The 26,039-nt window shown below is 35.8% G+C and overlaps 1 protein-coding gene across 2 annotated transcripts in view; it reads left to right on the top strand.

Moving 5' to 3' along the window:
- Nucleotides 1-26,039, top strand: part of LAMA2 (laminin subunit alpha 2) — a 795,715-nt gene that overhangs the window by 339,373 nt on the left and 430,303 nt on the right. For both annotated transcript variants that reach the window (XM_072637652.1, XM_072637653.1), the window contains exons 8-9: nt 16,968-17,146; nt 23,277-23,376. In XM_072637652.1, coding sequence (XP_072493753.1) covers nt 16,968-17,146; nt 23,277-23,376 — 279 coding nt within the window. The remainder of the gene's footprint in view (nt 1-16,967; nt 17,147-23,276; nt 23,377-26,039) is intronic.

Genomic DNA, 26,039 nt, shown 5'->3' on the forward strand with positions numbered 1-26,039 from the left:
ATCTCATAGGCAGTAAGAAAAAAAACTGCTTTGTCCTTGTAACTGTAATACCTAACAACAGTGCCTGAGAAATAGTGGGCATTAAATGTTTGTTTATTGATTAATAGAAGTGTAAATCTATTAATATTCATTCAGAGAAATGGAAGAAATGTCCATCTGAATTAAAGATCTTATAGATTTTTTTTCTTGAAGAAAAGCAAATGTATTACTTTTACATACATATAGTGAAGCAGAAATACTAGCATCCAAATATGATCTACTATAATAAGTGTATCAGGCTTATCTTTAAATAACTTAGTCTTCAGAGTTATTATCTCATTTATTGAGAGGAGTTCCCTCCGATGATGCAAGGTACAATCCATCTATGCCTGGTCATCCCGTGGCATTCTTATGGGTGACTTAACTTACAGTAGGCTTAGCCATTCCAGAGTTAAGGGGCAGTGTGGTGGAGTCCAGACAATACCTTGACCTGGTTGTCTAGCCACATGGTTGCAAGTCTCAGCTGTCCCCTCACTGTCTGACACTTTGAGGGTTTGACTATTGCTATGGGGAGTGAAAGCTAAGTTTAAGTTCCTTAGATGAGGGATTTCTGAAGAAACTGGTAGGCAGTACCAGCTACATAAGCCAGGCATAAAAATATAAATGTGTCCAGAGATGAGACAGAATGTCGGGAGTTATTTTAACTCTGTCTAGCTTGACAGTTACTGGCACTATACTAAATCCATAATGAGAAGGACACTAGATTGTTTGTCAGAGGACCTAGGTTCTCATTCTGGCTGTACAACTCTGACATGTTTCCTTATATTTTGGACTTGATGAGCTTTGGATACCTTCTAGGTCTAAATCTATAAACAATTCTAATATCTTTGCATCTTTAATCCCAAATAGAACCTCATTAGCCTCCTTTTGAATGTCATTTCTAGTTTTGACTCTGATTCTACTTCAGACCCCTTTTAGCCTTTTGAGTTCTCCAACCGGTTTTCCAGTGTTTCTGATCTGAAAGAATCTTCTCAACTTTACTACCCACCTCTATTTTCCCCAGTCGGGGTTCTCTCAAGCATCATGGATTCAGATGTTGTTCTCAAAGAGGGCCATTGACATCAGGGAGGTAATGCTATAACATACAAGTACATTGGATTTAAGTGAGGGAGAGCTGTGGCAAGTCACCAGCCTCACTTTCTCCTCCAGAGCCATCTGGATCTGGTGGCCAGTCTAAGTTTGTTAAAACCCACCCAGGAGAAGCAAAACGTTATCTAGTTATGATGGTAGACAAGTCTCATTCTCTTAGAGCTATATTTCCTTTTTTTTCATATGAGATTGGTTCTCTAAGGTCTCTTCCAGTTTTACAGTTTTATGATTCTACGTTATCTCATGATTTATGTTCCATTAACTCTATTGTAGCTTACTACAGCCAGCCTAAATTTGACCTTGGAGCTCAACCTATCAGGTAGTGAAAGAGGAGTGAGTCAATGATGCCCCACATGTGCAGTGAAGCTATATATGTTGCTGGGGTCCTGTGCTTCTTTGTGACTCAAAGGGAGGCAGAATAGATACCTGTGTCCTCTTCTCTAAGGGAGGTTTTCATTTATGCCAGGAAAGGAAGCAAGATGTTGAGGCTGAAGAGGGTAACAGGCTAGACACATATCTAACTGCTCTCTTAAATATTATTCATCTAGGAAATATGTTCATGCACCATATAATTTTTGATTGCTTTGTCATCTCTGGGGGAAAGGGAACCCCCAAGCTCTATATCCAAGGCTTGACAACCCTTCCCCACCTAATACCACTTCCACATAGTAAATGGCAAAGAAGTCCCTTTATCCAAATCATAACAAAACAAAAATCATAAAATGTAAAAATAAAAGAATCTATGCCAGACAATACAGAATAAAGAAACTCTCTCACTGGGGGCAGGATAACTCAGTTCAACCAAGAGAGAGTATACTGGATCTCATTCAAGGGATGAGTAGTGATCAGGGCCTGGGGACATGATAGATAGTAGTAAATGCCTGTACTTTTCATGCCTTCCCAGAGTCTTTTCCTTCTTAGCTTTTTCCATCTTCTCTCTTGAAGCTGGAAATCAGTAGCACCTGAATGATGAGTCTTCAAAGAGGAGATGCCTGAGAAGTAAAGCTCTTGCATTTTATCAACTCTGCCACACCCCTCATGCAGGGCAAAGCCTTCATCCTCACCACTACAAAGAAAGTTCCATACCAATGGACTTTGGCGGAGGTGTTACAATTGAGTCTTTAAAAAAAAAAAAATCTAAGATTTCTTTCCTAAAATGGATGAGTTCTTTTTCTGGAACATTACAACAAGTAGGATCAAAATGGATATTCATTTCTTGAAATTAACATATATATAGCAAATCCACTATTTTTAAATCTTAAAAGTTCAGAAAAATTGCTTTTTCAATATAAACATTTAATATTTTTAAGACATCTGTTTCTTGAATTTGAATTTATATTCAGAATCCTAGAGAAGAAGCAGTGTTTGAGGCAATGAGCATTAGGAAAACATATAATTATTGTTTATTGAAGTGATTTTTGTTTTCTCAGCCTTCATGTTAACCAGCTGAGGATTTTTGCCTCCTGGTGAGACAGGTTTAAAATCAGCTCTTTTGCTAACACTAAGGAACAAACGAAAGTTTAACTCAAGACTAAGCCTAAGGGAACTGAACGTAGTGACTGGGTAGTTTTGTGTGTATTGAAAAATACCAACCCATATTTTCCCCAATAAAGAATAGGTTTAAACTGCAGGCTCTTCAAATTGCCAATATAAGGTTATCATTATTTCAAGAAACACTTAAATAAAGGCACTAAAATTGTGTGTGTGTGTGTGTGACATTTCCTTAGTTAATGATGACAATCCAGTGATATGAACAGAGGATGTGAAAATCAGTCAATCAACAAACACTTATTAAGCACCTCCTATGTGCCATGCATCACACTAAGTAATGGGGATACAAAGAAAGATAAAAACCAGTCCCTTCCCTCTGTCTAGCAGAGAGAGCACACAAACATCTACACATAAGGGACATACGTATATGTATGTATGTGTGTGTATATCCATATGCATATGATAAATTGTAGATAATCCCAGATTGTCTTTCTCTTCTCCCTTGTACCTCTTCTTTCTCTCCCCTTCTCTCACCCCTGTCCCAGTCCCCCACCGCAGAGGATTTCATCTCCCTGTCTCCGAGACAATTGAAGTCATGGGATATGTACATCTTCAGCCCTCTTCCTTAATTCCTCAAAGCTTCCATTTACACAGAGGTAGCCCAGCTCTTCACTATACTTCCTCACTATACTCTTGATCACATTCAAGACTATCCCTGCAATGACCTTGTTCCAGCCATAATCCTTGGTCTCATGATTTTTCAATCTTTCCTTCTCTATTGGTTTCTCTCCATTTGACTGAAAATATTTGGGCCTTCCCAATTCTATAACAAGCAGACAAACAAAGCCCATCTTCCCAGACACTTTTATCTTCCCCAACTATCATCCCTTGTCTAGCTCCAGTCCTGACTCCTATCTGAACTCACAGCACCTCTACTTTGATGTCCCACTGGTACCTCAAATTCTACATGTGCATAACTAAGCATTTTGTCTTTCCCTATTAACCGTGCTCCTTTTCTCTATTTCTGCCTGTGGTACCACTATTAATTCCTTTGGTTTCCTAACTTAAGGATTATCTTTGACTCTTCCCTTACCCTCATCTCTCTTGTCCATTAAGTTCCCTTGTCCTATGGATTTCACCTCTACAACATCTATCCATCCTTTGCCTTTCCTCCCTATTATCTCTCCATCTCCTCTGCTGCTGCCCTAAAAGTATAGCTCTTTTAGTTACATACCTGGACTCTTACAAAAAACATGACTTCTTACCTCTGTACTCTTCTGCTTCCTATTTAGGTGGCATAGTGGGTAGAATGCTGGACTTTAGGTTAGGAAGATCCAAGTTTTAATCCCATCCTAGATATTGCCCTGTGTGATCCTTAGTGAACCATTAAGCTCTCTCAGCTTCAGTATCTCTACCTTTAAAATGGGTCTAATATAAGCACCTATCTAACCTCCCTTATACAGTTTTGTGAATATCAAATAAGATAATATATGTAAAGTGCTCTGCAAACTGACAACAGTAAATAAATGTTATCATCCTTATTATTGATCTGTCCTTCAGACAACTGCAAAAATTGTGTTTCATATGTATGGACTTGGCTATGCCATTCGGAAGACTTTAGTTGTTCTTTATAGTTTAATAAATGAAGCCCAAACTTCTCTGTCTGTTATTTGAAGCTCTACACATTTTGCATTCTCTTTTCTTTCTGTATTACTTCTCTCCAAACACTCAATGATCAGTTAAACTAGGTTATGGTCTAGTACTTAAATGCACCCTCCAGTGTTAGGCCTTTGTATCTTTGAATGAGGATACCTTTTTTTTTTGCCTCCATCTTTTAAATCACAACACAAATTCTATTTCCTCTTTGAAACTTTCCCCGACCCTGCTGACTGACTATTCCTTTTCCCAATGTTTCTTGTTGTGTTACTATCTAATTCACTTTCCATTGCATGTTATCCCTTTCCTAATGCCAAGAAATATGGGATATGTGATTTTGTCCTATATAAACACTATATGTATTATCTAGTATTTTATTTTGCCCCAAATGTATATTCATATTCAACTTTTTAGGAGCACAGCTACTGCAGAAAGAGGGGCAGGGGTCTGGTTTGTGAATACACACATTATTAAAATGTACTCTTGAGTTTTCTTTAGCAGTGGTAATAGGCCACACAGGGCTATTGATCAATCGATTGATTAAGTAGTCCTGTACAGTCCATTGCCACTGCTAAGGAAATCTCAGGAGTATCCATTTATAATGGTGAGCCCTATGTTAAGCACAGTTGGGCCTCATTTTCTCCAGTAGCTATGTTTCTAAAAAGTTGAGTGTAATTTTTTTCTTTGGAGAAGGGTAAATGGAATCATTTAAAATGCATTGGGATGGTAAATGAAATCATTTTTAAAATTTCAATAAGGAAACTATTTAAAGATATTTTTGTAAAACGAAATGTCCCTTGCTAAAATGAATGATTACTAACGTTCATATAACTTTTGTGACCTTAAGCTGGTAATTTAACCTCCTTGGTCCTTGCTTTCCTCATCTGTAAAATGAGGAGATTGTATTAGATGCCCTCTGAGGTCTCTTCTAGATATAAATCTATGATCTCTAATTTTTTTTTCAGTGTGCATTTGGATTTTCATTTACCTTATTTGTTTGAGTCAAAGTGCTTTTTCACTTGGCGGTAATATTCTTTAGCCACAGTATAAAATTTCAAGTAATGATAGTGGACCCCATATAAGCTCTGAAGCCCTTATCCTAACTCCTAGCCCTGGTAAGTTGGGTTCCCCAGTGCAAGACTACAACTCCTTCTCAGTGTTCTAGGGATAACCCTGCTGAGTTATTAGCTTTTCTCTAATGCTATAGGCTCAAGTCCAATTCCCCTGTGTTCTCTTTAAGACCAGCCATCAATAATTAGTACTTAATTACAATTTAATTAATTATTGACAGTTAATTTTACAAAAGAACATTTACTGAGTAAACATTACAAGAACAAAAGTCCAAAACCCAGAGGCACACTCTTCTCCATTAACACCTATGTCCCTGGTGAAGTGAACTCAAGCTTAACGCAGTTGCTATAAAGTATCTTCCCCAATAGATTCCCTTCCTGACACTGATGGATACATTTATGTCCTTGTTTGTAGGACCCAATACCTTGACTGTAAGTACAACCCACTGATGGTCTGGGTCCCTGTTGCTCCTCAGGGATTTTTTGGCAAACAGATTTGCTGTCCACAATCTGGCACAGACTCTAGCTCCCAGGGTTCTGGCAACTCTTCCAATATTTTGGAGATAACAGGGTCATAGCTTAAACCAATCCATCTCCAATATTCCTTAATCTAAAGTATTTAAGAATAGATACAATAGGGTCAAAAACAATGAGACCATATTCTTATGGCTTCATGTCAGTCCAGTTGGAGAGGTCATCTCTGCCAATATTAACTCTGTCCCCCAACCCAGAGTCTCTTTCTCTTCATTTGAATGGTGTCAAACAGGACAGAGAAATGAGTTGACCCCATGAGAGTCTTTTATATACACACCTAGTTCTGTTTTAGCGACTAATCAAAAAGACAGGCAATCAGCCTAGAAACAGAATACTTCACATGCTCTAAGGTCTGGAAGTAGGACCTTTCCATTACACCTTTCTGAAAACAAGTTTACCCAGTCTCTACATATAAACGAACTTTGAATGTGTCAGGCAGAACACTGAGAATGCTTGAAGGATGAGTTTCTCATTGATCATTCCCATATTCCTGTTATAATAGGATAGATCCTCCTCTTCCTCTTCGTGTCAGTTTCCTCCCTGAGAAAATGAGGGACTTTGACTAGGTGATCTCTAAGGTCACTTCCAACTCTCATTTTTTATTATTTTATGAGGTATAGAAAATGACGCAGAGATTCCAAATCAACTTCTCATGTAGCCATGGGCTTCTTTTTTATTCTAATTTATTAGATACAGCAACTATCCCTTAGAAAAATGACCAGTTTTCCCATGATTGAACTGTGAAAAGGACTGTTTGTTCACATATCAGCTTTTTTTAGCCACATCCACTCACAGGGTTAAGCAATACCATTAGCAACACTAACTTTCCCTATAGAGGACCAGAATATAGATGCTTTATTTTTCCATTACACTGAGGATGTGATGACTGCGTATTTCTCATAACACATTTTGACAGTGGTACATTTTTTTAATGCCAGTATTTATGCTCTTTAGTAAAAGTTGAAACTTAAAGTGGTTTCTGAATTGAGAGCCAGATTTTTATGTTGCCAGTGCCCATTATGGTTTAGGATTGTCTAAACATACCAAAAAGATGTTTGTGTAACTCTTGATATTTATTTGTATGACTCTGTATTGCATTCTTCATACAATGTCTGTTTTAGTACAAAGTTCAAAAGCAACATGACAGAACTTGTCTGTTTTTCAAGGGTTTAATTTCTCAACTACGTTTGAAGTATTATGTCATCAACATCACACTGGCTCTACAAATGTACAGTAAATCTTTTTTCCATTGGCTTCTTAACAGTCACATAAAATATGATGATGACAGGCTTTGGACATCTGGCTTCCAACTCACCTTCTCATATTGTCTCCTGTTATTGCTGTGTTACAGTTGTTCAGTTGTTTTCAGTTATGTCTGACTCTTTGTGACCCCATCTGGGGTTTTCTTAGCAACGATACTGGAGTGGTTTGCCATCTACTTCTCCAACTCATTTTATAGATGAGAAAACTGAGGCAAACAGGGTGGTGTGACTTGCCAAGTGTCCCACACAGCTAGTTAGTGTCTCGTGAGGATGAGTATACCTGATTCCAAGTCCAGTGCTCTATCTACTTTGCTACTTAGCTGTATGTTGTTGTGTGTGTGCAATTAAAACTTCATCACAATTAATAACTAACCATAACTTCATTTATACATAGTGTCTTAAAGTATACATGGTGCTTTATATACCAGTAACTCTGAGCCCAAGTACTTCAGATGATAGTCTCTGCATTTAAAAATAAGAAAACTGAGGCTCAGGAAGATTGCATCATATCACCCAACTAGTAAGTCTCAGAGGCAAATTTTGAACTTGTGTCACAGAACTATACCTTTTAGAGCTAGATTGGAGCTTGGAAATTTCCTAGTCCAACCCTTTCATTTTTTACAGATGAAGAAACTGAGCCTGATAGAGCTTAAAGTGGCAGGGTTTGAACTGAAGTTTTCTGACTCTAAATTCACTATGCTATGCTGCCTCCCACATCATCCTAACTCCTTGCCCAGCATTTTGTCCACAATAACATATTGCCTCTCATTTATGTAGATCTAAAAATCAGTAAGTCTTTTTATTCCAGTGTATATAGGTTCATAGTTGTTTCCTATCAGGGCATTAAATGTTAAAATACATTTTTCACTTCTCAAAGATGTCAGTTCAAATGAACACAAATGTCTTGTTCCTTAGCATTCTGTGTTTTTGTTGCCTGAGACACTGAGCTAGGTCTTCATTAGTATGACTAATAAATCCAATGGATGTAGTCATATACATTTAAATTTGTAACATTTGAAGTTATAATTCTGTTAAATATGATCATTTATAAGATTTAAATAATTTTAAATGTGAAATTTAAAAACAAACATGTTGCTATAAAGTAAAATTTTATCTTGACATACCCATATAAAATATGGAACATTCCATAAGGTTTCAACTTAGTGGAAATATGCAGTACAAATTCAAATAATGTGATTAAATATTTTAAAAAGGTGTCATTCTATTTCTTTGAAATGAAATGATCAGATCCCATCTTCAAATAAATCTTTTTTAATACCTCATTTAGTCCATTACTTTGAAGATTGGTGATTTTGTCAGGGTGGATATCCTCTTCACTGAAGCAGAATGTAACCCTTCTGTTAATGTAGTAGACGGTCAGTCACTTAGTTGTTATGGCTGAAAATATTCACCACCTTGTGGCTAGTCTTCTGGTGATGAGCCACCTCAAATTTAGGTAGGCCAGTCCTTTTTTGGCTGACAGCTATACAGTCCATCATCTGGTCTGTCCTTGAAGCCTTTCCAGCTTGGCAAGACCTGACGGAATTTGTACTCTGCTGGCATAGCATTCAACAGCCCCTGCCATAATGAGACAGATTTAAGTAGAACTTTTATTGAAACTGGTGTCATCATAGTAAAAATTATACCTATATACATGATGGAAAATTCCCATAGCAGTGATATCCTCATATTATTTTTGGTATGGTCTAGTCAAGTGGAGATTCCTCTAACCACTGAAAGTTCTGGGAATAAACACCTTTTGTTGTATGATCTTGATATTTAACTGTTCTGCTTCAGTCTCCTCTGTAAGATTAAAATAATACTGCCTCTACTACCCTATTTCCCACTGATCCAGGGAATAGATCCAGAAAGCTTCTTATGACCTCAGCATTTTCTATATGAATACAGTGACAGTATAGATAAAAACAGAATTTGAAATTCCGACTTATGTATCTGTGCATATAATACATGTATATAAGTATGCATATACATTTGTGTGTGTATATATATATAAATACACATATATGCATATATCTCTCAAACATTTCACAAATATAATGAAACAATGTCAGAATATTCTGCTTAAATCTAGCAATGAAAGAAAAAAACCATGTTTAGAAGAAAGATGAAGGAGTAATCCTGATTAAAAAAATAAAAGCCATTCATATGCTTACATGGAAATCCATGAAGCTGAGTGGAAGCAGGGTAGAGAAGTTTTGAGTAAGGATCAATGAAGAGAAAAATAATAAATGACACTGCCTCAATCAAATGAAACTAGTTTAGGCTTGGCTCTTGGAAATGGGGCACTTAGCTGGCAAATGATGGTCACTGTGATTCAGAAATTTTACTGATGCATGAGAGGCTAGGTTTCAGGTATGGTGGTAAAAAGTAATTGGAAGCACAACTTGGTGCTTGGTCAGGTCCAAGCTGGAGGGCTCTATACTAAGAACAGGAAGTAGGTCAAGGTCTGCAACACAAATAGCCTTTTAATTTGTCCCTCTGACTCCAGATTCTCCCCTCTTCAAACTATTCCATTCACATCTTCCAAAATAATACATGAGCAGTTCTGTGAATATCATTCCCTTTCTCCAAAAAGTTCTCAGATTCCATCTTTCTATAGGATAAAGCAGAAACTCCTTAGACTGTCACTGAATGACTGGCTTGAACACCTAGATTGACTAGTCTACATTTTAGTCAAACTTAGTAGCTATTGCTCAGTAGCATCCTATTCCCCCTTTGCTTTATGCATTCACACAAGATAATATTTGTGACTGGAAAAGACTCCTACCACATTTCTGTTGCATCCTTTTTACTCTCAAGACAAGGCTCAGGTCCCCGCTGCTCTATGAGACATTCCCTAATCTTATCAAATGAAAGTGACTGCTCTCTTCCCAAATTTCCTATAGCACTTTTCCTGGACTTTTCCTTTGTATTGATCATGGATGTTTGTGGACTTTTTTTATATAACTTATGTAGTACTGATGAGAAAAATGGCAGAGGAGCTTAGATAAGGTTGAAATAAGTTTGTGCTGTAGTCAAGAAATCTTCATGGTGGATATGGGTCTTCAATAGAGCTTTGAAGGCAGAAATTGCATAGGCAGAGAGAAGAAAGGATATTTCAGGTAGGAAGAAGAGCATGAACAAAGGCATGGTGACAGGATTAAACTTGTGTGTGTGTGTGTGTGTGTGTGTAACTGACTAAAATTGCAGCTTGAGTAAGTTAGACTACATATAAAAAATTGTTCTTACATTTACATGTCAAACAGAATACACAACCAATGGAGATGGTGCTGTTTCTTTCTCTAGGACTCTAAAACAACAACAACAACAAACAGAAATTTTAAAACTGTTGAAAATCTAGTTAGGTTTAACTGTTTGGGAGATAGAAGTATGATAAACACTTAAAATCCACTGGACTAGGTAACATCTCCTGTTTCTCTTGTAGCTCTGTCATTCTAAATGTGTCATATTTATTGAAAAATTATTAACAAGGGTAGTGGATTGGAATTCTGTTTTGACTTATGAAACTTTGCTACCAAGTAGCATCCTTTTTCAACAAAAGAATATTAAATGTATTTCTTATCTTAATAAATGAAAATTTTCATATTATAAAACACTTACTAATGTTATTTGAGTTTTTTTTCAGTTAGTAGGGTTAAATTAGATGGATCAACTCTCACACCCTCTCAGGTAGCTCTTTTTTTAGGACCAGCATTTTATTTACCATCTTCCCTCTTAGAATGACTTTCTTCAAGACTCAAGCCTAAGCATCACTTTCTATAGGAGACCTTTTTGTTTCTCCAGATGCTAGTGACTTTCCTTCTGTTCTCTTGTGTCTACTCCATATATCTTACGTATACCTGTGTATATGCTGCTTCCCCCATTTGAGTGTAGACTTAATGAATGCAAGGACTGTACTTCTACTTAAGACTTTTCTTTGGACTTCACATGATCCTTGTTAAACAGAAAGTGTTTAATTAATATTTATTGACTGAAATGAGTGGAGAAGCAGAGCATGCCATTGGTGTCTGTGGCACAGTCTTCTTTAGGCTCATGATCAGACAAGTTCTATCAGATTATCATATAAACTATTCTTTAAAAATATCCATATTTCCTCTTCTTATTAATAGTGTTCCAATGCTCCACTGACCTTGCTATGTGATTCAGGAATAGTTTCCATACTTCCTTTCAGGATGGCACTATTAGATATTGGTTATACTGTACATTTTTAGAGAAGGGACTATTTTTGCCCTTCTTTGTATCTCTAGTGCCTAGCACTGTCTGTAGAACATAGTAGGCACTGAATAAAATATTGCTTGACTTGAATTAACGCTTCTCAAATACGTCTCTGCTGAAATTCAATGCTCTTTGCCCAGACCAACCTTGCACCTAGTTTGTTTTCTTGGAATTGTTTCCCTTAACTTTTGGTCCAAGAAATATGCCATTCTAAGCTACTACCTGGGACTTATGCTTTGTCTGGCAAATGCTTGCTCTTTACTCTCTGGTGTTTTCTTATCTTTCATAGAATGTAGTGATCAAAAGGACATATGCCTACAGTAAAGACTTCATCAATGCAGAGTTGGGTAGGAGGCTTACTTTTATGCCTTACGTGTGATATAATTTTACCTCTTTTGCTTACAGTATAGGCCTCACCACTGATTCCATTTTGGTTTTTGTGGTCTATCCTTTCACATATTATTTGCTTACATACTACTTCTCAGGTAAAAATGTCATGTTTTGTCCTTTCAGAGACCTATATAGTAATACTCTGTGTTTGGTTTTTCAAAATTCCATCCTATTGATATGATTTCTATAGATAAAGATTTATCCTAATTCTTTTTCTGAAAACACCAGGTCCTCTAAATGATTGCGCTTTCCCACATAATTTTTATATTTAGCCCCTATGATTTAGTCCAAGATAAAATGTCACAATGCTCTTAGTTTGATGGTATTTCACTGAGAAACATTTTGAGTGAATTTTTTTATAAGCTTAATGTTGTCTACCCATTTTTTTCCTTTAGTTTTTACTATGTCAGGTGGGACCTAAAGTAAAAGCATCCAATTTCTAGTGCTTTTTGCTGATCTCCAAAATCAGAGTATCAAAGATGATTAGACTCCTTTAGTGTTAGTTTGAGGGAGCTTTATATTGCCTGAAACTTGACTATACTTATAGCTACAATTCCTTAATGATGCATTATCACCATTACATCATCATTTATCTGAGTATAGACACTATATCCGAAGTGCAGAATTTAGGTAAGTAGACTACTGTATTGGTAACTTTGCATCTATTCTTACAATATGAACAGGAAAATAAAACTTTTATTGTCTCCATGGCACAAAGTATAAGCCAAAGGCAGAGCATCTAAGTGATGCAGAGGATAGAGTGCTGGACCTGGAGTCAGGAAGACCTAAATTCAAATGTATCTTCAGACACTTATTTGCCATGTGATCCTGGGCAAGTCACTTAATCCTTGCCTCAGTTTCTTTATCTCTAAAATGAGCCAGAGAAGGAAATGTCAGACTACTCCAGTTATCTTTAAAAAAAAAAAAAAAAAGAACCTAAAAAAATCCAAAAACAAAACTCAAAAAACAAAAATATACCAAGACAGCGTCACAAAGAGCTAGACACAACTGAAAAGCCTGAACAATAATAACAATTAATCAATCAGTAAACATTTATTAAGCAGTGACTGTTTTCCAGACACTACGGCAGGTGCAAGAGATATGAATACTATGAATGAGACAGTCCCTCATCTCAAGGATCTTAGACTTTAATGGGAAAGGCATTGAGTACATATATAAGTAAATGTACAATAATTATAAAGAATAAATACAGGGTAGTTAGGGATGGAAGCCACCAGTAGTTGGAGAGGAGAAGGGAAGGCTCCTTGTGGAAGATAGTTCTTGAGATGCATTTTAAAGGAAGAGAAGGATTTTGTGAGGAAGGAGAAGAGAAATGGTGAGTGCCAAGGCATACAGAAGGGATATGAAGTGTCATGTGAGAGGCTTAGAAGGAAGGTCAGTCTGGCTTGATTATTGAATGCAGGAGGAGTAACGTACAATAGACCAGAAGATAACTTGCCACCAGATTGTGAAGGTCTTTAAACAGTAAGCATTTAAGTTTATATTTTATCTTAGAAACAACAGGGAGTTGCTATAGTTTATTAAGTAGGGGAGTGATATTTTAGATCTATGATTCAGGAAAATTATTTTGTTAACTCAGTGTACTGCAATGGGGAGAGACTTAGGGCAGAAAGACTGATTAGGAGGTCAATGCAATAGTCAGAGTGAGATGTAATAAGACCTTGTACTAAGATGATGGTCATATAAGTAGAGAGTCATTCCCCAATTGATAAATGGTCAAAAGATATGAATAGACAGTTTTCCAATGAAGAAATCAAAACAGTATATAGTTGTATAAAAAAATGCTCTAAATCATTGTTGATTAGAGAAATGCAAGTTAAAACCACCTTGAAAAATATATGAGTAGAGTAAGACAGATAAGGATGTTTTAGAGGTAGAAACAACAAAATTTGGTAATTACAAAATGAGGGAGTGACAAATCAAGGTTAATGCTAAGGCTGTCAGATAATATGTGAAGTGTCTCATTAATACCTACCACCTCCAAAGGATACACCATTTATACCATCTAGGATAGGTATACTACTCTTGATCATTCTTCTTTTCATGGATACAGTACTCTCTCCTAAATGATCTCCTTCACTCTTGTGGAGTTAATGGCCAAAGCTATGAGCCTACCAGGAGTGGGGAACCTGTGGCCTCGAGGATATATGTGACCCTCTAGATGCTCAAGTGTAACCATTTGACTGAATCCAAACTTCACAGAACGAAATCCTTAAGAAAAGGATTTGTTCTGTAAAACTTGGATTCAGATAAAAGGCTGTACCCAAGGACCTAGAAAGCCACATGTGACCTCGAGGCCCCAGGTTCCCTACTTCTGGGCCCTAGTCCATCTTCCTTCTCCAATGCCAATCTCACATTCCAAATTACCTAATAAATATTGCTCCTTAGTTCTAGCCAGCTTCTAAAACTGAACTCATTAGCTCTTTACCAAAATCACACTAGCTTATACCTCTTTCAGTTATGGTTACTGTAATTCTTCCAAAGATTCAAAATGCTAGAGTCATCTTTCACTTCTCCCTTATTTCCCGTATTATATGTTGCCAAGTTATATGAGTTCTTGTACTTATCTAAAATCTGTTCCTTCCTTTCTATTGCCATTGATATTATACTAAAGCAGTCCATTACTGCTCTGAATATCAACAAATGAAGTAGGATCAAAGGATCATGGCCTTAGAGTTTGGAGGGTCCTCAGAGGCAGGCTAGTTCAAATCCTCATTTGTTACATAAGCACCCTGAAATTAAGTGACTTGCTATACATAAAACAAGTAAGTAAGAAAGCCAAGACTCTGGAATTATTTCCACTTCTTCATTCTGACTCTTAAATGAATTTTAAATTCTTTAATTCATCAAGCACAGCATTTAGGTGGTACAGTGGATAGAGTGATAAATCTGGAGTCAGTTCAGATCTAATCTTAGATATTTAACTAGCTGTGAGACCCATGGCAAGTCTTACCTCAGTTTTCTCAACTATAAAATGGGGATAATAATAGCACCTACCTCCCAGAGCTGTTATGAGAATCCAATGAGAAAGTATTTATAAAGTGTTCACAGAAAGTATTTACTAAATGCTTTCCCTACCTTGCTTCCTTCTGTCCACTCAAACTTATGCTTTGGTCAAATTAATCTATTCACAGTTCCCTGAATATAGCTTTCCATTTTCTCTGACTGTATATTCTATACCCCAAATTCCACCTATCAAACCCTATCCATGCTACAGACCCAGCTCTGATACCACTTCATTCTTTAATTCTTCCCTTTTCTCTTAGTTGGACGCTATTTTCCCCCAGGCATTTTTTTTTTTTTTGTATCATACTTTCTTTGGACTCCGTCTCAGAATAGCATAGATTAAGAACTGGAATGGACCCTTAGAGGTCATTGAGTCTAATTCTTTCACTTTTCAGAGAAGGAAATTAGACCCAATTCCCTTGACTCCTCCTCCAATATTCTTAGCACTAGCCCAAGAAGAGGCTACAAAGTAACCAACAATGAAGGGAGAGGAACAAGTAACTAATCTTGTTTGTTTCTGTTCAGTCATTCATTCACATCCCACTTTTCATGACATCCATGGACCATAAGTACGCCAGGTCCTTCTATCTTCCACTATCTCTTGAAATCTCTCTAAGTTCTTCATATTTGACATTTTATCATAGTTACTTGGGTACCTGGCTAATTAAATTAAGACTTGCTTTGTATCTATAACATGTATCATGATGTTTTTTGCATAGTAACTACATAACCTAGATGGCTCGGTGAATAACACACTGAGCCTAGAGTCTGGAAGACCAGTTAAAATCTGGCCTCAGATACTAGCTTTGTGACCCTGGGCAAGTCCCTTAACCTCTGTTTGCCTTAATTCACTGGAGAAGGAAATGGCAAACCACTCCTGTATCTTTCCCAGAAAACCCCTTGGACAGTATTGTTGTGATATGATCCATGGGGTCATGAACAGTTGGACACAACCAAATGGCTGAATGACAACTATGTAACAAATATTTGTTGGCTTGTAATAATAATATTTCAAATCTGCCCTCAGACACTTAGTAGCTCTGTGATCCTGAGCAAGTCACTTAACCGCGTTCACCTCAGTTTGGTTGTGTGTGAAATAAGCTGGAGAAAAAAGTGGCCAAACCACTTCCATATCTTTGCCAGAAGACCCCAAATGAAGTTATGAATAGTTGGACAGAGCTGAAAGGCTCAAACAACAACGATACAAACTCGCATTTACATAGTACTCGAAGGTTTGTTTGTAAAACACTTCGCAAATCTTATCTCACAAATTTTCTGGGAGGTAAGCGCTATTATTATTATCTCCATTTTACAGATGAGGAAACTGAGATACACAGAACTTAACTGCCTTGCCCAAGATTATACATCAGTTAAGCATCTGAGGTCAGATTTAACCTGTGGTCTTCCTGACTCCTGGTCCAGTGCTTTATTTACTGCACCACCTAGCAGCCTAAAGCAGCTAAACGATTTACTGAAAGAGTGTACTAAAGATTTGCAAAGGACTTTCTTCATAACAACCTTGTGCAGCAGATAGTAACAATGTTTATTACTCCCATTTCACAGACTAGAGAACTGAAATTTTCAAGAAAGTGGCTTACCTGAGGTCACCCAACCAATAACTGCCTGTAATCTAATTCTAGGTCCAATATTCTCTGGACATTAACAAGATGCCTATGTTAATCACATCCTGCCTTGTATTGTACCTATTACGTTCCTTTCTCAACTGTCAGCTCCTTAAGGTCAGGGGCCATGTCTGATATGTCTTTATATTCTCTGCAGCGTCTTGCACATAGCAGGGACACAAATGTCTGTGCGATATTAAATGACTGTGGACATGTTGATGGCAATGCTCAATTAGTAACTAATTTGGTCCTTGTTAAAATAGAAAAAATAAGAAATGTCTGAATTATTTTTGATTCAATAAAATGGTTGTTGAAATAAATACTGTGCCCAGGAAATGCAGTTGCTGCTTACAGCTGAGCCTTGCTCATTTGAATATCTCAGGAAGATATTCATCGTAAGAAGGAAGTATGCTATTTTCAACACATGCCCATATGAACAACACAGATGTCAGAGTAATAAAAGAACACTGTTAATTCTTCACTAAAAATGTTATTTTTATGTGTCTGCAGACTGTCAGTGATATTTACTAACACATTTGTCTCTTTTGCAGCATGCAATTGTCACGGGAAGGCTGAAGAATGCTATTATGATGAAAATGTTGCCAGCAGAAACCTGAGCTTGAATATCCATGGAAAGTACATTGGAGGTGGTGTATGCATTAACTGTACTCAGAACACCACAGGCATCAACTGTGAGACTTGTATTGATGGCTTCTTCAGACCTAAAGGGGTAATATATGACTTATTCTCCCTTTTGTGAGCTGCCCACATACCTTTTGCTTGGATGAAGGTCCATTAAATAGAAAAGAATGATTTGGGGATAGCTTCTTCTAGCATTCTGACAACTGACTAGGCAAATTTCACAGCTGGAAATGTTAGAAAATAGATGTTTAGGTGGTATGAAAACAAAATAGCCTTGATAAGAAAAATGCACTCAAGGTCAAGGCCCCTAGTTGTATCTCAGTTTGAATTAGAAGAGAATGGAGTCTTATAAACAGTGTTGGTATCAGCATAAGTTCTGACGTGGAAAGCAAGGAGACTTTTGATTTTTGTTTTTGGCTAGAATTGATGTTTGGGAAAAAAATGAAAAACATTCTTTTTTTCTTTTTGGAGTAACCACATTTACAGTTAGTTACCTACCAACATGTAGACCTTTATAGCTATTGTGAATTTGCGAGAAATTGTGAAAACAGCTTATCAGTATGTAGAATCTTCTAAATACAAATCAGCATTTCAACATCTTATTAACTTCTGTCAGGGAATTTCCTGGGAAATATTAATATGAACACAATTCAAGAGACTTGAATTATAGAAATCTTACTGAAGAAATATTTAAATAAATATTAAGTTACATATATTTCTTTCTGTTCTGAGTGGATTCATGTTCCATACAGGTATTGGATTAGATGAACTCTAGTTTCTCTTCCAACTTTGAAAATCTGTTACATGCTAATGGCTACAATAAAATTTCCTGGTCATAGGATTGTGAATTGTGTTTTGGACTTGAAGTCGGGGGGACCTGACTTCAAATCCTGCCTCTGGCACTTACTAGCTTTGTAGGAAGTTACATATCTTCTGTCAGCCTCAGTTTTCTCATCTATAAAATGGGGATAATAATAGCACCTATCTCACAAAGTTGTTGTGAAGATCAAATAATGTAATATATGTAAAATGCTTTGCAAACATTAAAGTGCTATATAAGTATTAGATGTGACCATCATCATCATTAAACATATTCATTAAAAATAAGATCACGTATAGTTGATATTTTGGAATATGTTTGAATATAATAGGTCTTTCTACCATATCCATTTCTAAATTGATCATTTTATTTAAAATTGTTTCCTTAAGTTATTTTCTCAGTCTGTTTCACTTCGTAATAAATATACTGCTTATCGTATCTAACATTTGTATAGTGCATCATAGTTTTCAAAGCTCTTCCACATCTTACCTCTATTGATCCTCATAAACCCCCTGTGAAGTAGGCAAAGCAGATAGTGTTATCATTCTTATGTTAGAGATGAAGAAACTGAGTTTCAAAGGTAATTTAGACAATTTACATAACCAGTAAGTGACCAAACTGGACTAGAATTTCTCTAACCTAAATCACTGTTCTTTGTTGTGACCTATAAAGTGCAAGAAAGTGAACCAATATCTTTGCTAATCCATATTCTGCAAGTCAGATCACCAAATACTTAAAGACTATTATCATATTTCCCTTAAATTTTCTCTTCTCCAGCTTCTTTTTATCATCCTTGTGGTTCTCCACATATTCTTCTGCTTCTTAAATGCCCTTTCTAAAATGTGGTACATACAGCTGATCCACCAAAGCAGATAACCTCCCAGGTCCTTGACGGAGTATTTCTCTTAGCTTTGTTGAATTTTTTTCTTTCAACTTGAAATGTCAAAAATAACATTTATAAAACCTGAAAGAGAAATATTGAAGCATCCTATCTGTTTTCCAGTATTGCTTTGAAAGTGTGTTTTTCTTATTTTCTTTTGTTTTGAAATGTAGTATGCATATTTGATCGAAAATATGCATATATTTCATCTATAAATGTGTAGTGTCTATTTATATAAGCAAAAACTACATCATGTGAAAAAACAGGCAAAGCTATCATAAAAATGGTAGTATCTACCCAAGTTAAAGTCTAATTCAGCACTGATATTAATTTAATCATATCTACCCTCAAACATTTTTTATTAAAGAATAGCAACTTTTAAAATAGCCAAGTTAAATAATCTATTTTATTAACTTTTTCATGAAGAATTTATAATTTCCTAATTCTGTACAGATAGTTTTGATTAATTAATGAGTTATCCTTCAGAAGTAATCAAATAATTTTTTATTATGTTAAGCCACAAACCAAGTACATTTTGAAATGTACTTGGGCACTAATCCATTTTAAAATGACCTTTTTTAAAATATGGTACCCACTTTCACCACTACTATCACCACCATTTGCACAGTATATTGTTGAAGGTGACATGTTGAAGTGCATATCCATTAATAAGGACTGGTTTATTAGAATGTTTCTGTGGTAGCACTTCTCTTTTTGGTATAATTGTTGATCTAGAATCTTTTCATACCCCCAAAATAAGTAACCATAATTAGCCATGACAACAAAACAGTGCGCACATGTGTGTGCATGTGCACACACGCACACACACACGCACACTGCATCAACTTACCAAGTTCAACAAACAAAATTGGGTACACAAAGTTAAGTCTATCAATGTACACATTAGCTATGACTTAAACAAATGAATAATTATAATTTAAAAAGCAGTGCTAACGTAATTTATCATTATCACATCACCTCAAAGTTGGTAAAAAATGTGGCACAGAGAAGCCAAAACTAGAGATGGTCTAATACAACTTACTCACTGCAGGAGTCCATTTTGCTTCATCCTTCCGAGAAGTCCATCCAGTCAGTATGTAGGAGAGATAAGTATTGATTTTTTACATTCACAGCATGATTTAATAAATCAAAAACTGATAACATGAGGGCTTGAGGAACAATAAAAAAGGGTGCAAAGGGGTGAAAAATGGGTTCATACTTCAAAGGTTAATCTAAGGCTAATTCTACGTAGATTTGTCTGCTCACTAACAAATAGCTTCTATATTCAAAGTTATTTTTGTCATGCAGCAAGTGAGCTTAATGAGAACTTAGCTCAGGCATCCTAAAATGTGTAGGGTAATCAGTGAGTATTGCTTGGTTTCACAGGAAGGATAATCTTCTTAAAACAACACCAGAAAAAACCAATAAAGCAATATACATAAGAATTACAACAGTGTAAGTGGAAAAAGCAACCACAATGACAGAATTGCAAATGAATGTTATAAAATTAAAATAAACTTGTCCCCTAAAGAAAAAATATGAAAAGATATCTCCCCCACTCCTTTATAGAGGTAGGAGTACCACGAGTAATGAACATTGAACATATTTTCCATTTTTTCTATATATTATTTTTGCTCATTGCTTTTTTTCTCTTTTTTCCTCTTAATATTCTCTGTTATGTGGGATAGTGCTCTCATAAGGGATGGAGGAAGATACCAGAGGAAATGTGAATGCTATAGAAACAGAAGCTATCAATAAACTTTAAAAAAATATCCAGCGAAGTTTCTGATGACATATAGACAATTTATGGTAAAGGCTGGAATTTAATAGAGCAATACCCAAAATCTTGGAGGTACAGATATAAGGTTATTTGGATAAAAATTAGGAATGTTGCAAGAGAGAGGAAGACATGCACATGAAAAAACATCACACAGTAAAAAGCAACAGTAGTTATTAAACTGTGGGGTGTTGAGGAAGAGTTGTATTAATAAAAACAAAAGTGGCAATAATAAAAACAGTAAAGTATCTTTGTGCAAACAGAGGAGGTTTTATGGCAATTCAACACCAAAGTATTAAAGGATTATCCTAATAGAACCCAGACTTTGTGATTAATTTGGATTATGCAAAGAAATACTAGAAATGCTACAATATCACAGCAATCTATAATAGGACCTACCTAATACCCAGACAGCTGTGGCTTGACGGGTTAGATTATGTCAGGAACTTGGTATCTTTTGCATGATTAATTTCTATTCTACAAATGCAAAGATCCTAGAGCACTCAACCAGAAAACTTTACTAGAATTATATCATTATTACAGACTGAAATATTGCCCACAATCACTCAGATGTGGATCCAGAAAACTTTAAAAAAATTTTAATATATGTCCCCACATCAAATAAAATCTCCAAAGTACATGAAAAGAAAAGCTTTCAAAATATAGACATCTAGCAGATGAGATCAAAATGATGTACGGATTGAATGAAGCACGCCATTTTCCCCATTCTGTCTGTTACAGGAGTTTTACTGTAGATGATCTGGATGCTTTAATTCAACTACAAAAGCAAATATTTTATCCACCCAGGCAAAATGTCCTTGAGTATTAACTATGAAAAAAATAATAGAAAGATAGTGTCTTGTCCTAGGACCATTTCTTGCTAAACCTCACCATAAAATTATTAAAAGGATGAAAAATGCTGGATAATGACAAGAATGGCTAATATTACATAACGACTCAAGCAGGAGTGGAGAACCTGCAGCCTCAAGGCCACATGTGACCTTCTAAGGTCTTGGGTGTGGCCTTCTGACTGAGTCCACATTAAACAGAATAAATCCTTTTATTAAGGGAATTTTTTCTGTGAAGTTTGAATTCAGTCAAAGGGCCATACTTGAGGACCTACAGGGCCACATATGTCCTTGAGGCCTCAGGTTTTGCCTAAAGGTTTTGCCTAAAGGTTTTCAAAGCACTTTATGTGCATTATCATATTTGATCCCAACAAAAATCTTGTGAGGATTGGTGCTATTATTGTCCTCATTTTATGGAGGAGGAAAACTTACTTGCCCAATGTCATTCCACCAGTAAGTCCTTAATGTAGGATTTAAGCCGAGGTCTTCATGAATCTAATTCCAGTTCTCTGCCCCTTCAGAAGTTATGAGCCTATCATCCAGGCAAGCTAATGGCCATGCCATTGATTCTGATGAAGTGGTTGGTAGAAAATGTTGAATGAGAGAACGTAAACAACTATATAGCATTATGTATTTGTGCTATCACAAGCTAAAGTTTGTGTATAAATGTCTTGTCTGTGACTTTGTTAAAATTTAAAAATAAAGATAATGTTCATTTATCAGTATAAACATTACATCAAAAGTCATAGGAACTTATAGAATCATGGACCTGAAAAACACCTGGGAGATCGTCTTGTATAACCATTCTCCTTATTTAATAACCAGACATGATTTTCTGGATATCAGTTTCCTTTCTGACAAGGTACCATGCCTATTCATTCCAAGTTCAGCAGAGTGTCAAGCATATTGTGAGAACTGTCCAAAATATTTAGGAGATTACAATGAATCAGTTGTTGGCATATCTAATGGGTTTTACATATTTAATCCACTGCAGTTCTGCAGTGAATGGCCATACTTTTGTCTAGGAAATGATCATCCATACTCAATGACTTGTCATGAAGACCAAAAATTCCAATCAAATAAAGACATTTATTTAACTGGGAGCCAGAAGTCACAAAAGACTAGCATCAGGTAGACAAGGATTGTCATTAAAATCAGTGATGTAGCCTAGTGAATAAATGATGTGTCAGGTGCTGCCTTTTATAATGCCAAACCAGTTTCCATTTAAAAAGTAACTCTAGGGATGCACTGAGTTATTCCTGTTGGATTTTGTTTTTCTTTTGTGTAGTCCCAGCCATTGGGTAACCTTAGGCATGTCATTCAATTTCCCTTTGTCTATGTTATTCCATCTGGAAAATATACTTAGAAACAACAATATATAATACAGCCATGCAAATGAATATAGGCCCAGAGCCTGCTTTAGGTCTAAAATAAATCACCTGTTAGAAAAACAGAACATTTCTGAGGAACTGAAATGAGGACTCATGCATTTAATGCATTTAGAACTATTCTTCATCATCACTGTGACACTGACATGTTTGGTAACAACTAGAGAAAATGTTCCATTTAGTAAAAATATTTACGGATCCCCAATTTTAGTCAGATTTCTCTCCAAGTATCTATTGTAATATGGGTGCAATAAGTATCAGTTGGCAGAATTTTTTTAAGAATCTAAGATTTTTGTAAAGTAGAATTAGTTTTTAAGAAGTTTTTTTATGAAATATTTGCCATATTTATTATATTATAATAACTGGCCTCAAAAAGGCATTGCTGAAGTACTAGGGGAAAATTTTATTTGCTTCTAAAATGTTATAAATTATTAAATGTTGGTATTTCTGCCATTGCAAAATTTATTTAATAATATTTCCTTCTTTTTGATTTGCTATTTTTTAGGTATCACCAACTTATCACAGGCCATGCCAACCATGCTATTGTGATGCAATTGGATCCTTAAATGAAATCTGTGTTAAGGATGAGAAGCATGGCAGACGAGGTAAGAAATGTGTTTCAGAAACACAATAATGATTTATAAGGAAAGCAAAAAATGTATTTAGGGGAGTGAAATCTGAAAAAAAAATTATCTATTGGTTCTACCAGTTCATTTGCAATCCTACATAAAATGATATTAATGAAAAAATATTAGTTCGTAGATATCGCTTGTAATAGGGGATAGAACTGGCTGTATGACCTGTATAACCTCTCAGTGATATAGGCCAGGAGGGTCAAACTCCAATAGACATGTGGTCTATTAAAATATGTATCAAGTTGACTTAGAAAACCATATATTAACATTACCCATGTTTTATCATATTTTTATTTTATTAAATATTTCCCAATTACATTTTAATTTGCTTTGAATTGCACTTGGGAGTGTTGTGGGCCACATGTCAGCTACCATCATGTTTGATACCTCTTCTCTAGGCAACATTCTCAGACTCTAAATTCCAGAAAAGGTATTGACCTGCAAAGGTAGAAGGAATTTCTTTATCGAGGAATTCACTATGCCAGCATGATTATATGTCTAATCCCTATCCTCTATTCTGTAACATACTTAAGTGGCATCTGTGTATTTGATGGTGGTGGTGGTTGTCCTTTGTTCTCAAAGAGGACCAAAATGATATCACTAGGATAAAGTCAAGTTTCAATGTATCTGATTGTGGCTGATCAGACCAATATGAGCTTGGAATGCTCTACCGCAGTTTGGGTACAGATAGTCTGTGTGAACACTTGGAGTGGATACTCTAAATCTATGTATCTTACATTTCTTTTGAGCTGCTTCAGTTCTGCTTTGCTCATAGAGCACAGCACCCTTTCTGATGTGGGCACACCATGCTGAGTGGTCCTGTACCAGTGTCTCCCATGTCACACAATCAATTCCAAAGTTCTTGATAGAGATCTTGAGAGTGTCCTTGTATCATCTCTTCTGACTACCATGTGATCACCTGCCCCATGGGAGTTCTCCATAAAATAGTCTTTTTGATAAGCATATATTTTTCATTCAAACAACATGCCCAGCCCATCAGAAGTTTTAAATGTGTATATCTATCCATCTATTATCTATCTACCTATCTATATCTATATCTGTTGAGATATATATATATATAAAATTGTAATTTATGACCAAACAAGAGACAGAGAGGATCATGGGAAGTAAAGCAGATAATTTAGATTATATGAAATTAAAAAAAACTTTTGTACAAACAAAACTAATACAACCAAAATTAGAAAGAAAGAAAGAAGAAAATGGAGGGGGAAATTTTATGGCAGTTATCTCTGATAAGTGCTTCATTTCTTAAATATATAGAGAACTGAGTAGTCATATAAAAAAAGATTCTTGAAATCACTACTAATTAGAGAAATTCAAATTAAAATAACTCTTATATACTACCTCATACCTGTTAGATTGGCTCATATGACAGAAAAGGAAAATGACAACATGCGGTAGGGGAGGTGGGAAAATAGGGAGACTAATGCACTGTTGGTAGAGTTGTGAACTGGTCCAACTATTCTAGAGAACAACTTGGAATTACAACCAAAGGGCTGTCAAAGTGTGCATACGCTTTGACCCAGAAATACCACTACTAGGTCTGTATCCCCAAGAGATTGAAGAAAAGAGAAAAGGACATATGTATAGGAAAATATTCATAGCAACTCTTCCTTGTGGTAGCAAAGAATCAGATTTTGAGAGTAGTATGCCCATTAATTGGAACATGATGGAATAGTGTTTTGCTATAAGAAATGATGAGCAGAACAACCTGGGAAAATGTATATGAACTTATACAAAGTGAAGTGAGCAGAACTGGAGAACATTATCCACCGTAATATCAATATTGTAATGGTGATCAACAGAGAAAGACTTGCTCCTAGCTACTTTTTTTCTTATTTTATTTTTCGTGTGTGTGTGTGTGTGTGTGTGTGTGTGTGTGTGTGTGTTTCTTTTGCAACATGGCTAATCTGGAAATATTATTTGCATGACTTCACATAGAAAATAAATGTATTTCTTGCCTTCTTTAGGAATGGGCTGGGAATAGGAGGGAGGGGTAGAATTTGGAATTTAAGTTTTTGTTTACATAACTTAATTTTTTAATGTAATTTGGAAATATTTAATGAAACTAATAAAAATACTTTTTAATTATATAGGTGTTCTGAAAGTCAGACCATAATTTTGGAAGAATGATAAATAGTGGTTAGAGTAGACATTCTGCTTTCTTGAGTCAAACCAAGTAAATTTGACTCTTCTTCAACATGACAGTACGGAGCTAACTGGGTGATACAGTGAGGTTGGAATCCAGAAAACTAGAGTTCTAATCCTGCCAATGGTACTTACTAGTGACCCTGGACAAGTTATTTTACCTCTCTTCACCTCATTTTCCTCATCTATAAACTAAAGGGATTAGATTTTATGGCCTCTAAGGTCCCTTCCAGATCTACATCTATGATCCTATGATATTACATATTTTGAAAGAATATATTGTTCTATGTATATTACACAACATCCATCATACATACTTCACAATACACTTCCAGATATATGTATCTATGATTTGTTGTTTAACCTACTCCTTCTTTAGGATTAGATTATTTAGTTTCCAACTGATTTTTGGTTTATCTTTCCATGGCTTTTTATTATATATAATTTTTATTGCATTATGATCT

The sequence above is a fragment of the Notamacropus eugenii genome, chromosome 2 (genome assembly GCF_028372415.1).
Source record: "Notamacropus eugenii isolate mMacEug1 chromosome 2, mMacEug1.pri_v2, whole genome shotgun sequence".
Lineage (NCBI taxonomy): Eukaryota > Metazoa > Chordata > Mammalia > Diprotodontia > Macropodidae > Notamacropus > Notamacropus eugenii.